The sequence below is a fragment of the Chiroxiphia lanceolata genome, chromosome 1 (genome assembly GCF_009829145.1).
Source record: "Chiroxiphia lanceolata isolate bChiLan1 chromosome 1, bChiLan1.pri, whole genome shotgun sequence".
Classification (NCBI taxonomy): Eukaryota; Metazoa; Chordata; class Aves; order Passeriformes; family Pipridae; genus Chiroxiphia; species Chiroxiphia lanceolata.
This window is the reverse complement of record NC_045637.1, coordinates 95,344,290-95,358,490: the sequence shown is the minus strand read 5'-3', so window position 1 is coordinate 95,358,490 and position 14,201 is coordinate 95,344,290. Positions and strand designations below refer to the sequence as shown.

Sequence of the window (14,201 nt, the reverse complement as noted above, 5' to 3'; positions counted from 1 at the left end):
GGGAAATTCCACTATAAGAAAATTAAAATACATCGAAAAGCCACAAGGTGGAAATAGATTAACTCCAAATAACCTTCAGGTTTCATTTCAACTGCTATTTAAAAAAAGAATAACCTGAATTTGTTTCAACTGTTATTTCCTATTAATATTTATTAATTAAATATTTAGTTAGCAGGCCTGTAATAATACAATAATAATGCAATATATTTAGTACTAATAATTAAGCTACATATTATAATAAAATAAATGAGCACGGTAAAGTTGGTGAAGATGTTTGGAATGCGAGATACATGCACTCTGTGTTACCTTTTAATTTTGACAGTTCTTTAAATTAATTGGATTAAACAATTTCAAGAAAAACATTATGGATTCTTTGGGTTTTGTGTACCTGGGCTAAGACTAGGATGTGCTTTATACTCAGTCTGCTCAGCCCCCTAATAAAAGCCAAGGCTAAAGTTGTAGCTGGGAGTTTGCCAGTTCCAGTATCTCATCTGTTCTGAATTGTTGTGGTACCTCAGGAATAGGAGGTGACCTGTTGGATAGATAAGTCCCTTAAGGCTTTTACAATGTAAAATAAGTTATCTAAAATGGTATTCGGTGATTGTTACAAGTTTTAGAGCAAAATGATATATGTGATGTCCATGAGAAACATTGCAGTGTAAGTGGGCTGCCAAAGTGTATACAAGCAAATTGCTGACATTCCAGTGCTGCCCCATGCAGAGCACATTACAGAAATCTGTTCCTCAGGTGGGAAAGGGTCTTTTGTGGAAAATCATTCTTCAAAGCTTATGCAATGTCTGAGGCTAAGTTTGCAAAAGCTTTCTCAAATCAGTGAAGATAAGGTAGTCTTTCAGTTCTTCTGATTGCTTTCCCAGAGCTGATACAGGTGAGAAAAGATAAAGGTAATGCTATCAGTGAACTATTAGCTCTTATCTAGTTCTTTCTCTTAGCGCTGCATTTCTTTGCTCCAAGTAGCACTTTTACTTGCAGTATAGTAAACCTACACCTGTTGCAGCTTTCTGGGTCTGATTCTCAGCTGGTGTAACTCAGAACTGAACAAAGCAACAGCAGCCCTTTACATGATATCAATTCTTTCTGCACTCAGGTAGTTTACAATTTAAAAATCTTTCATTTTATTATTGTTCATTGGTGTCACTCTTTGGTGAAACTCATGTACATGAAAGCATTCAATATATAACTAGGATTTCTTTCGAGAAGCTCCTTTCAGTACTCAGTTTTAACCCTTTAAAAATAAGATAATCTACATGACATTTTGAATTATTTAATGTTTTCCCTTTGCTGGTTTTCTATTAACTCAGTTTTCATTTTCTTTTCCTTAAAATACTAGAAATACATATTAAATACGTTAGTTAAGTGATCGCTGTTCTCTAATAAGTTACACATTAGTTGTTGAGGCTTATTGAAATTATGTTAGTGTTAGGGGAGGTCTGGTAAGACCACTGATGCTGGGAAGATATGATTTCTCTTTAAAGAAGGATAAGTGGACTTATGAGAACCTGCATTATGTATATGGAAGTTTTTCTTTTCCATGTTATTAAAAGGCTTGCAAAGCTGCCAAGTCTTAGGCAGTTTCACATGTGGCTTTTTAAAAAAGAAATTATTGATCACCCCCATCTGAATAGGGATGTAAGGAAGAACTATGAGAGAGAAGACAATGAGAAAGCAGCTTTTCTGCTTGCCAGATCATGCATGGGGATGAGGTACAGCAATCTGATGGGCAGACCTAAGATGGTGTTTTGAACAGTGGCCTGGTTTACAGGATATGTTTCCAGCCAACCAGTTGTTGCTTCCACCATGGTGAGTATGTAGCTCTTGCCTTGGCATGTTCGTGGCACTGGTCCAATGTAGTCAGTTTGCCAGGCCTCACCATATTGGGAACCCAGCCACCGCCCTCTATTCCAGGGAGATTCTACTCGCAGGGCTCGCTTAATTGCCGCACACATTTCACATTCATGAATAACCTGTGTGATGGCCTCCATAGTCAGATCCACCCCGTGATCATGAGCCCATCTGTATGTTGCATCTCTTCCTAGATGTCCTGATGTTTCATGAGCCCATCGGGCTCCCAGTCCAAGTCTACCTGGGCTATTCCAATCTTGGCAGCCTTATCCACCTGCTTATTGTTTTGGTGTTCTTCAGTTGCACAACTTTTGGGCATGTGAACATCGACATGAGGCACCTTGATGGCCAGGAGGACATCACCTCTACAGGTGGATCCATCTTTGAGTAATATATTGTTACTAGGCTGGTGGAATATGATGCAGGGGTGCTTTGACCCACCTTCCTCCACATGACCATTGTGCAAGGAACATCCTCTGGATCTTTGGGGTAGTCATCCCTTCTTAGGTTACTATAGATGATTTCCAGCACTGCTAATTCTGTCAAGTACTTGATACCTTCATCTGCAGTGGTCCACTTTCTTGGGGAGCTCATTAGATCTTCCTTGAATGGATACGTTTCCCTCACACTTGAGAGGAGCCATCTCCAAAGACTGCAAATTGTTCTCTCCTTTCCAATTCCTCTTTCAATTTTGTGATCTCTAGCAAGGGATCCCAGCTGTTGAGCTTCATGACCTTCCAGTTGCTGACTATCAAAAACCCACAGTCATGTTTGTATATACCCCTATATACCTGCAGATGTATAAGCAATTCTTAAACTGTAGTACACTGATTTGCTGTTTTTTCCCCTGAGTTCTCCAAAGCAAAATGCAATCTAGCAGAACACTGTGAGACTAATTCAGAAGTAGGCTTCTTGCTGGTTTTCAGATTGCTTATTCTGTTTTCATTGTTTGTGTGTAACTGATGTTGACTGTGTGGTAGGGAAACATAAATTGCTCTTTGAATTGCTGGCATGCCTGTGAAATGTTTACACTATAAAGTAAATTTGAGTGATACAAATGGGGTGCTTCAGAGTTAGCATACCTCTTCAGAAGGAAGAAGCAATGTGATCAATATTTTTAAAAACTGCAGTTTCACCATCCAGAACTTTCAGTCTTTGCATTTAGAAACCCTAGGTGCTTCCATACCTCTCAGTGGCAGGAGAAACATATCATTAGGATACTTTCATGAGGTTAATATAAAAAAAGACATGGACACACTGGAGCAAGTGCAGCAAAGGGCCATGAAGATGAAGGGGTTGAAGATACTTGTCATGTGAGGAGAGCTGGCACTCTGCGTCCTGAGGTAAAGTCTCAGGGAAATCTTTTAAATGTGTATAAATGCCTGGTGGGAATGAGTGAAGAAGTCGGAGCCAGGCTCTTCTCAGTGGTGCTCAGTGACAGGACAAGAGGCAATAGGCACAAACTCAAGTACAGGAAATTCCTGCACAGAAAAAAAGAAATATTTGCTGTAAGGGTCATCAGATACTGGAAAATGTTGCCCAGAGAGGCTGTAGAGTCTCTATCCTTGCAGGTATTCAAAAAACATCTGGACACAGTCCAGAGCAACCTACTTTAGTTGCTCTTGCTCTGCATAGAGTGGGTGGACTTGGTGGTATCCAGAGCTCTTATTCAACCTCAGATATTGTGTGATTCCCGGTTCTGTAAATTGCATGTTTTTTTTCTATGTTTATTCAAGGTTATGCCACCATATGTATCAACTGAAACAGTTTTTTCTCTATTAAACATAAATGTTTTGCACGTTATAGGTCAGGGGTGTACTCAGGGCAGGCTCTTGCTATTCTTCCCAAAATGTTTATTGTATAGGTGTATATATCATTTTATGTCTCCTTGCACTGTGTTGAAATTTATGACTAACACATATAGTAGCTCCTGTAGAAGGCTTCTAGAAAGGCATCTAAGACAGCCATTCAATATTCCTACATGTAAGACTTAAATGAAAGCTGTTATTGTTGATTAAATTAAATATAAATATTGTTGAGTTTTGGAATATGCTTCATAGGAAAGAGCTAATTTATTATTGAATGTTCCCTCTTTACTTATTGTTTTGACCATCCTTAAATCAAATCACAAACTCCACAATGAAGTAAATAATGTGTTGCCACCTGCCCCCACCCATCTCTCCCTGCCAATCCTTGATACTTTTTTTCTTCTCAAACAGCAATCATTGTGGTAAAAATCTACCTGGCATAATAGACATATTATTATTGCTAGGTGCCTAAGAGACACAGCTTCTTGTTATAGTGTAGTGCTGTATTGCCTGCTACTTCCAGCCTTACCCCACCAGGTACAGCTGTTTTCCAACCTTCTGATCAATACAATATAAGGGCCATATTATCTCTTTGTTCTGTATTAGGTGAACAGGTCCTTGGTTTTCAGGTGTGAATGCCCTGTTCTTCCTAGGGTGCCCAGAGCAAAGATGGAGGGTGGAACTTGGTATGAGGGATGGTCAGGAACTCATGGAATAGATACATTCCAAGGTATCAGGGGAAAGGCACTGAAGACCTTATAAGTACAAGGTCATTTATTTCATTTTAGAAATTCTGAGAGTATTTCACCTATCATACCACTTCATACATCATTAGTTTTATATAAACTGTGATTAAATAATTATTTTGCTCTATTTTTCCTTGGTTTTGGGGGTGCTTTTTTTTTTTTTTTTTTTGGTAGCTTCTGACCATTGCATGGCAGGCACTGTACTTTATTGGGTTTCATAGCTGGAAATTCAAATTAAGCATTTTCATATTTTTCAGACTTTACACTTCAGATGGAAAACTTGTTCAGAATGGGTCAGAGCTGGAGAATGGGCAAATTTATGTTGCAGTGGGTAGGGAAAAGTTTAAGAAGTTGCCATATGGTGATCTGCTGTTTAGCAAATCTACAATGAGAAGACCACAGGGGTAAGTTCTAAAAGTGTGCGATATATTTCTTGTGTGTTTGTGTGTGTCAATTTGTTTACGAAGTGCAGCAAAGTGCAAAAGATGAGTGAGTTAGTATGGATGCAAAACCTTATTGGCAACTTCTGGGAAAGCTGAGATAACAAAAACAAAAGCAAAAATAGAAATTCAGAGGACTAATTCATCTCATAAATGTTCCGTGATCACGTATCACAAAATTGGTGTCAGAGAAAGGATTATTTTGACTTGGCTTAATTTATTTTTTTCCTGAAAAAAAAAAAGAGCACAACTGAATGAGACTAGGTGCCGCTAAAGCAGTTTATATATACTTTTGCTTAGTAATGTTTTGTGGAATATGTACTCCCTTGAGATTGCTTTATGTTTGGGTCTATTTTTTGTAGGCTAGAACAGTGACTTAATAGAGTTGTAAACTGCGTGTCTGTTAGGAGAAACTTATGCTTTTCATATCTTTGGAAAACATGAAAATTGGGAGCCATTTCTTTGAAATAAATGTAAAGAATGGAACTTTGTCCCATAAACTGGGGTAGTTCGGAGAATTTACTCAAATTCTACAGATGAACTAGAGTATAATGTATATTTCTTTTTTTTTTAGTGAGCAACTAGTCGACAGTGTGAATAACTCAAAAGTACTTTGGGAAACAGCATTTGCAACTAATGAATTTAGGATAGTGAAAAGGCATGTTCATCAATTATGTAAACAGTTTTGTTGAAATTGCTGGAACTTTTCATTGCAATAGTTGTAAGGAGCATTCACATAGTAATTCACTGAATACTGCTCTATAAATTCATGGTATATAAAATATGCATTGTGGGGAAATGTAATGCACTTGTGTGAATAAGTTAATGGTTAGGCATAGTAGTCTAGTGAACAAGAATGAGTGATTCTTAGTAAAAACATGCAATGAAAAAAACAATTAGTTTTGTCACATAGCCATCTTGGTGTTACCTGATATGATTATTGATACATAGTGTCTATGATGGTGATAGTGTACACAGTTCTAAGATATGGCTTATTTCTGCAGTTCCAAAGCCTCTGTACTACCTCCAGTTGTGGGAACTCGAAAGTCTAAAGGCAGCGTAAGTATCAAGTGTCTAATTTTGCTGAATTCTGGAAAATGGAAAATCCCTGTCCTTTGAGTTTTAATTAAATCTGTAAAGAAAAAGATCTGGAGCCACCTGGTGGTGTGCTTATTAAAGCTTGATGAATCTGTAGCTATATGCAGTGTCAATTACACTAAAGAAATCAGAGAAAATATTATTGCAATAATGGCTCCCTTTTTTTTTTTAATAAAACCTTGAATAGCAAAGATCAGCTACTACCTTGAGGTCTTTCCTATAAACATGACCAGATATATTTGTGTATTTATTTATTTATTTATTTATTCGAGTTATACACCTAGAGGAAAAACACAGAACCTTTTACAAAACATCTTGCAGAAAATCTTGTTATTGCATTCTGAGTCTGAATAAGGCCCTAAACCGGCCTCCAATCTGGCGTGTTTTTTCTTAGGTAACCATTAAATACAGAGCTTCATCCTCCACTGCTTTGTATCCTGTATAGCTATTTTTGTTTGTGCAAAATGAGTCATAGAATCAATAAGGGTTGGAAAAGACCTCCAAGATCATCAAGTCCAACCTTTGACCGATCAGCACCACATCGACTAAACCACAGCACTAAGTACCACGTCCAGTTCTTTCTTGAGCTCTTCCAGGAATGGTGACTCCACCACTTCCTTGGGCAGCCTGTTCCAGTGCTTGATCATCCTTTCAGTAAAGAAATATTTTCTTATGTCCAACCTGAACCTCTCCTGGTGCAGCTTGAGGCAATTTCCTTTTGTCCTGTTGCTAGTTCATTGGGAGAAGAGACTGACCCTCACCTTACTACAACAAGGGTCCTCTGTGAATTTAAAACAGAGCCAAAAGAGAATATAAGTATCTGTTTCCACCAATTCTGTGCAAGTGCAATTTACTGTACAAGTATAAGACAGCAGGGAGTCAGACTCACAGTCTCTCATTAAAATCGTGGTAGTTGATCATGTCCATTCATTGTTTACAAAACAAACAAACAAAAATCCCTGGAGCCACTAAAAAGAAATAAGCAATAAAATATATCAGTGTCTGTTCCATTCTGTTGGAATTCAGTAGAAGATAAAACTTCAGTAAAAAACATACTTTCAAGTGTTGTTTGGTTTTAAAATGTGAGCTTTGAATTTGTAAAAACAACTTATTAACAGTTCTAGCTTCTTGCCTCTTCTATTGCTTAACAACAGGTACAGAAATTTATTTAATATTCAATTCTATTGCATTGGGATTGACACTTGATAAAAAGTGTCAAAACTTAAGGAAACAGGAATATGTACTACTGCTCTTAAATATCTAATGCAGCACTTGAACTGGTATGAATCATGCAATTGTTTGCTTCAATTTGATGTCTACACTTCTTTAATATTATTGCTTGGCAGTAGCACTTTGAATCTGAAGAGATTTGAATGTTGCCATGTACTCGTTTCTCTTTATAGAGAAAGGATAAGTGGTAGATTTAGATGGTATTGGTAGATAAATGGTAGATTAGATGGTAAAAGCAAGATGGTATTTAAGGAAGATATTTTTGATAGAACTGATTTCTACTGATTATGTGAAAACTAGAAGAATCACATAAACATGTAGTAATGTATGCAGAATTTTTAAAGAAATGTGGGATTTTGTTCAGGACTTATTTTTCTGAAAGATTTTAATTCTGTATACTGTCACCTCTTAACTTTAGCACTGAGGTGAAAGGAATTGTCTATGACCATTGCAGAATGAAAGGCCTTTCTGGTGTGCAGTTTCTAAAATGGCATGAATTGCTCATGCAGCTACACTAAGTGAAACAATGAAGTAGAATATACTGATCTTTTGTCATTCAGATAAGTCTGTGATAAGGTGAACTGTTCCAGGTATCGACAAGGTTTTCTGCCTTACCTGCTTGAGTGTTTTGTTGTTATATGGAGTGTTTTGACAGAGCTGGATTAGAAAGAAACTTCTGAGGGGCAATGATGAGGGTGTTCAGTTGGTAAAGTCTTTACACAGCCTAGAACAATACAAACAGCACCCTAAAGGGCTGCTATATACAGTTCAGTTTTTTCTGATGTTGATTGTGAACAGATCTAGACTGATGAAAAAATGTGTATAAATAATAAAATCCCTGGCTAGAACACCCAGGATCATACATGCATCAAAGCTGTAAAAATAAGGACCAGGTTTCTGGTTCTGTTTCTAGAAGAGCACAGTGGAAGCAGGGGAACTGGCTGATGTCCTTGAAGATGATTCAGAGGTGAGGTGTGCACAAACCCCTTTCTTAGTGTCTACTTGGCAGTCAGTGTTATTGCCACAAAAAGACTGTGATTCTCCTCCAGCTTCTCTTGACACTTAAAATAACGCCCATGTCTCATTTAAACAGACAATGACTTATTAACAACTTGGATACGTTATATCTTGTGACTTTCCACATATGTGGAGGACATATAGCTGTACATAGTATGCATGCATGCATATATTCATTCTTTTCATTAAATGAAGCATTATTTTCTTCTAATAAATATTTTCTCCTGGGAGTTGTTAAGAAGAATTTAATCAGTCCAATCATACAGTAAGTTGATAAGATAGTTATGCTTTTCTGAATAATTTAAGATATAACTTGAATGTACTGCTTGTTTAATTAATATGCTTCTTTAATACCTCATGTCAGTCCTTATTTAAATTAAAAAAATAAACTTTGCAATTTGCATCAGTGATAGTTATGTACAGTTCTTTTCAGGGAAGTGATCTGCAATCTAAATCTACTGCTGGATCCAGTGACCAGGGAGAAAACTGTTCCCCACCTCATCTTCCCAAAGGGAAAAACAAAAAAAGCCAGAATCCAGAGAATTCTGTGTCCAGACGACACTTTCCTAACAACTCTACAGGAGTAAAACAGACAGAAACAGCCTCCACAGGAGTCCTTCAATATAATGGTCAGTATTGAGATATCTTCAGTTAAAACAGTGAAATAGTAGAATAATATGTTACATAGCTCTTGAATTGTCTATTTACTGTGGTCAACTGAAATTGCAAAAGTTCTTTCTGCTTAGGAAATGCACCTGTGATTAACTGCTACATTTCTGGCTTCATTTACATACCATAGGAGGCTGTGTGTGATTTTTAGTATACCTTGCAAGTTAAGCTGATATGGTTCTATCTTTATGCTTTTGGCAAAGCAAAATAAAAACCATATTTTGGTTGTTTTCCCACTGTTCTGCCCTGCAAGAAGGAGAAGAAAAGGAACTGGTCTTCTCCAAGGACACCTTGCTGTCCCTGATGATCCCTGTTTAGCTGTCTTGCTCTGTGTAACAAAATGACTGGACCCTGGGGGAATAATGCAAACACAAACTCCAGTTAGTGAATAACTACTGACACTAGTCATACAGCAGAGCTGCTACTGGCCCTTTCAGAATTTGCCCCCCACTGTGCTGTGACAGCAGTGACAGCAATGTACAAATTTAGTTTTGTACATTGTTTTTCTTATCTTTTGGTGTGATATTCGCCTTCACCCCCATTTTTTTTTTTAAGGGCTAGAAGTCTGGCGCCTCACTGTTGCCATGCTGGGATGGCTATTCTTGCTCATTAGTAATACTTCTAGATGTCTGTAATACAGACCAGTTAGTATCAGTCAGAAGAAATTTCTTCTCACTGCCGTCTAAATTTTAATAATAAAGTGTACAATAACAATTTGTTGTCTAAAACTTCAGTATATGTCATCCAACAGCACGGTTTTGTACCTTTGTCTAGAATCACGAGTTGTAAAATTTGAGTCAGCACTTTTGTAAATTTGAGTATTAAATTGAGTATTTTAACTTTGTATTAAAATAATGGAAGTGTGATGAGAACTCAACAGAGCAAAGAATGTTGTTTTTTTTACATTTTAAGCATTTTAAGTATTCCTTACGAGTTAATATGAATGATGTGCTGCAACTGTGGAACAAGAACAAGCTAAAAGGAAAGAAAGCCAACAGGCAAACTTGTTAAAAACTATAGAACTGTTGTTTAATTCTTGACAAAAAATGCTTAATTGAAGTTAATGCTTAAAGATACTGAACCTCTGGGTTTCAGAATACAAATAAGTGGCCATGGCTTACACTGGCAGCCAGACATGCTGTGTGCATGTTTGTATTTATCCTGTGCTTATATACTTTATTTACATGTATGCTGAGGACCCATCATGCTCCCCTTTGGGTATGAAAGGAGCTTATACCACTAGGACAATATGTTAGGATCCAAAGGGCAGATGAAGGGTACTTCTCTGAGTGTACTGCTTCACCTGTTGTTTTCAGTACTTCTTCATATACTGAAGACCTGCGTTAACATCCAGTCCAGCTTGAAAGGGCAGAATATAGGCTATACAAGCTCTTCCCCTTCTTGTGTGTGCTTTTAGTGCCCTGAAATGTCTCCCTGTCAACAGGGTATCTCCCTTGCTCTGTCCTGGTTTGTCACCTTGTCTTTTGGTGAGATGCAGTGATTGTGTGACTAGTGGGACTTAAGTGGATGATGAAAATACCTTAAAAGCTGGTAATGGGGTGTTTTATTTTGAATTAAGACCCTTTTGTTTCACCTGGAGGTGCAGCTTCCCACTTAGGCAGGCAACTAGTACCATACAGTTTTAGGTGTAGTATTTTAGCTAGATTCAGTTAGCAGAAAGGAGCATTCAGCTTTCTTCCTAGTTTGCTTGTGCCTTTTGAAGACTGCTTCAGATACACGTTTTAGAGGAACAGAAATTGAGAGGGAACTGTGCAAGTGGTGCTTTTGTCCTCTTACTTCCTTTGCCCCGAAATGCCAAGATGTAGCTTTGCCCTTGCAGGGTGAAGAGGAAAAGCAGGAGCAGGCACAAGCACTTCTCTTGTCTGTCTGTGTTACTGGATGTTAGCCAAAGTGCTCCTCAGGCTGATAGCATTCGAACTCTACATAGCAATGTCTACAAGATGCTTATTTGCAAAGACTCCAGCTGTAGTGTACTTGGCCTCACCTTTGCCATGTCCATTCAGAAGGCATGAACAGACATTCAGAAAAGGCTGTTTATTTGGAGAGGCTGTTTCAATCTGTTTCCCTGTGGCAACAAGAAAGATGCAGTAAATCCTAAAAGTTTCTTGACTGTGGTACACTTTCAGATCCTGCCTGATACTGTAAACTTGTTGAGGGTGAGATGCATCTTGTCTACCTCCCTCAGTATGAGGTTTAGAGGATTAATTCAAGCTGGGCTTCTGGGCTCCATCTGTCAAGAAGAGACAAGTGTGTCTGGAGATGCCTGTTCTCTCAGTTGACAATGAAATTAGAAATGTGGTTTAGACCAGATGCTGAAGTATTGGATGTATCATACATGTAATTGCTGCCTTGAATTATGACATTTTCAGGTTCATTTTAGAGTAAGGAGTCTTATTCTGAAGTGGAAAACTAGAAGCCAACTCCAGTAACACAGTGATAATGATGGCTCCCAAGTACTGTTTTGATTAATACAGCTCCACTGTCTATTCTGAAGGCTTGTTGCAGTTCCTCAGTTTGATTTGCAGATTTATTCCAAACAACTCCTTCAAATTCAAAGACTTTGGATTGGGTAAGGGAGGCACTTATCACCGTCTTAGGAATTATTTTTTTAATTATTATTTTATTTTTTACTGATGGACAGTGAAAAAGACTTTTGACATTTTAGTTGGCTGCATTTGGCTGTCACTGATAAGGGATTAATTTCTTTTAATCTGAAGCCAATAAACTGCACAGGGACACATGCACATTTTGGGGTGTATGAAAATAGATAAAGAGAAAATATTCATAATAAAGAATGTATCCTGTATTCTTTGCTGTCCTTTTCCCTGCCAATTTAGCAGTTATGTGGAATCTTCTCTCTTTTGAGTGCTAGACTGTTTGAAAGTGATTGTTTCCTGGGTATTAACATCTGAAGAATTAGGCATATAGTGTATTTAAAGCTTAACTTAATCTTCCAACTGAGTTTAGTTGGGCTAACTGTGTATGTACTTTGAATTTACTTTTTTTATGCACTGAGAAGTTCACCAGCATGCCATTCATATTACAACTGATGTGTCATAATCCTCTTAAATCAAGATGATTAAAGAATTTCTTAGAGTTGCAAGCTCTTTGTGCAAGATTTAAATTCACCATTTCTTAGGGCAAATCCAGTAGACTGTGAGCTGATGCTTTGGTTTTTGTAACATATAAGGCATACTATTAATGCTATGATTGGGTTCTCATTCACTGGTAGAAACCTTCGAAACATGGAATATATCGTATTTAATAGTAATTGAAACTAAAAATGTGAGGTTTAGAGCTTAGACTAGTGCAGCTGGTTCAGCAGAATTTGTGTTTATGAAAGTGACACCAAAGGTACATCTAATTATCAGCAGCTTGGTTTAACGTTTAAAAAAACCCAAACGAACCACCATAAAACCTCAGACCTATTAATTTTTTGCTTGAGTAGCATCCTGTAAAGAGTATACCTAGGAAGCTGAATAGGAAATTCAGGAGTGTAGCAGAAAATTCTTGGAGTGTAGTACCCTCTTTTAAAGCCTATTCCATTCAAATACAATGGTTTAGTTGTGGTCTCATGGCTTGGGAAGTAACTCCCCACACAAAGCATAGAACAAGTTCTAGAGATCATAGGCTGTAAAGTTTGTTTTCACTGTGATTTGTAAGTCATATACTGGACATAAGCTGAGTCACTCCACAGTTTTTCAGATCTATTTTTGGGTATTATGAGGTCTAGAACTTAGAAGTTAGCAGTCATTTCAATTTCTTGGTTTTGTTATTACCTAAAAAAAAAGAAGAAAAATGCCAACCCATATTTAAAGGTAAAGCTGCACAGAACATCAGGTATGGCAACACTCTTGCTCTGAATTGCTTTCAGTAAAATTATGGACTTGCCAGAGTACAAACCTGGGCCACCAAATGTGAACTGTGCATTGTGAGCTAAAACTTCTGTTGTTCATGTTTTCCTGCTGAAAACTTCTAGGATTAAAAAACCTCTCTCTAGTTAAAACATAGACCATATTACTGCTGTGTTGTCAAAGCGGACAAAAAAAAGGTGTTGAAGAAAGAGAGATCGTCTTCTTTGCACAGATTTTAACAGGACCTGTGTAGTAGGAGGCAAAATGGCAATCTATAGCAAGAAATGAGAACCCTTATTGCTGTTAGTGTGTATTGTTGCAGTGCTGAATTATAGTAGCCAGAGTTTACTTACTCCAGTGGGGAGCTAGGGTGATGGTAAACCTTGCAGCCTTTTTCTTTGAGCACACGGTGAATTTCTTTGGGTTTGCTTTTAGTGAAGTGAATACTTTGTAAAATGGGCAAATATATACTTGTCAGCAGGAAAACCATGTTGCTTAACTCCCTGAAGGAGGGTGTGTAAGTATAGTGATGCTTGGTTTGGAATGACGACCAGGGCAGACATTTCAGGGCTTGTGCATTTGTTTCGTGATGGTTCAGCCCTCAGGACCCAGCTGTACCCAAGAGAAGGCTGTGTTATGGAATAGGCATGGAATTAAAAAAGATGTGGCTGAACAAGGACTGCTTTGTTAATTTCAAAATGCAAGTGGTCTTAATGGTCTGTAATTTAAATAAATTAATAAATTAGATGCTTAGGAACATGGAGAATAAATGAGATGAATGACCAAAGTAGGGAGAAGGAATTAAAAAACCATTGTATTATGACAGTCAGTCCTTTATTTTTGTAGGTGTTGATGTGAAAAGATGACTTAGTTTTTGCAGCTTTTCCTTTGCTCAAGACTGCTGCATACAAGGGCAACCCCTAGAAGCCCCTTTTGCAGTTTCTGTTGAGGTAGTCATATGTCAGTGTTCTATAATGGTGTGAAATTGTATTAGGAATTCAGTATTTTCTGAACAGAGTATTTAATTGCTTAGAAGCTTGAGGCTGCAGTAGTATCAGGTGAAGAAAAACATGTATTTTTTAATATTCTCAACAATCTCTTATGTATATTGCTACTAGTTGCTTTTCAATTCCATTGCTTTTTGGTGATAGAAGTCACATGCAAAGCTACCATGAAGGCAGTGGATTTTTGTTGGAAATGGGCCTTGTACAAAAGTGATACTTTTGAATTAAAAAAAACCAAACAAAAAAACCCCCACAAAACCCCAGAATATAAGATTATGTTGTACACAGGCATAAACACACATCCTCCCTATTCCTCATAGCAAACTATTCAATTTAATGAGTGACTTTTTTCTTTTTTACATTTTGTTTTTAATTTGCCTTGCTATTTTTATGAGGCAGCCTCTGTTGTAAGTCACATTATTTTTTTATAGTAACATTAACTTCCCTACTTACA

The 14,201-nt window shown here is 37.4% G+C and overlaps 1 protein-coding gene across 1 annotated transcript in view; it reads left to right on the top strand.

Moving 5' to 3' along the window:
- The window catches only part of DCDC2 (doublecortin domain containing 2), a 54,002-nt gene that overhangs the window by 20,451 nt on the left and 19,350 nt on the right, over positions 1 to 14,201 (top strand). The window contains exons 5-7 of the mRNA XM_032711746.1: positions 4,672 to 4,818; positions 5,859 to 5,913; positions 8,633 to 8,828. Coding sequence (XP_032567637.1) covers positions 4,672 to 4,818; positions 5,859 to 5,913; positions 8,633 to 8,828 — 398 coding nt within the window. The remainder of the gene's footprint in view (positions 1 to 4,671; positions 4,819 to 5,858; positions 5,914 to 8,632; positions 8,829 to 14,201) is intronic.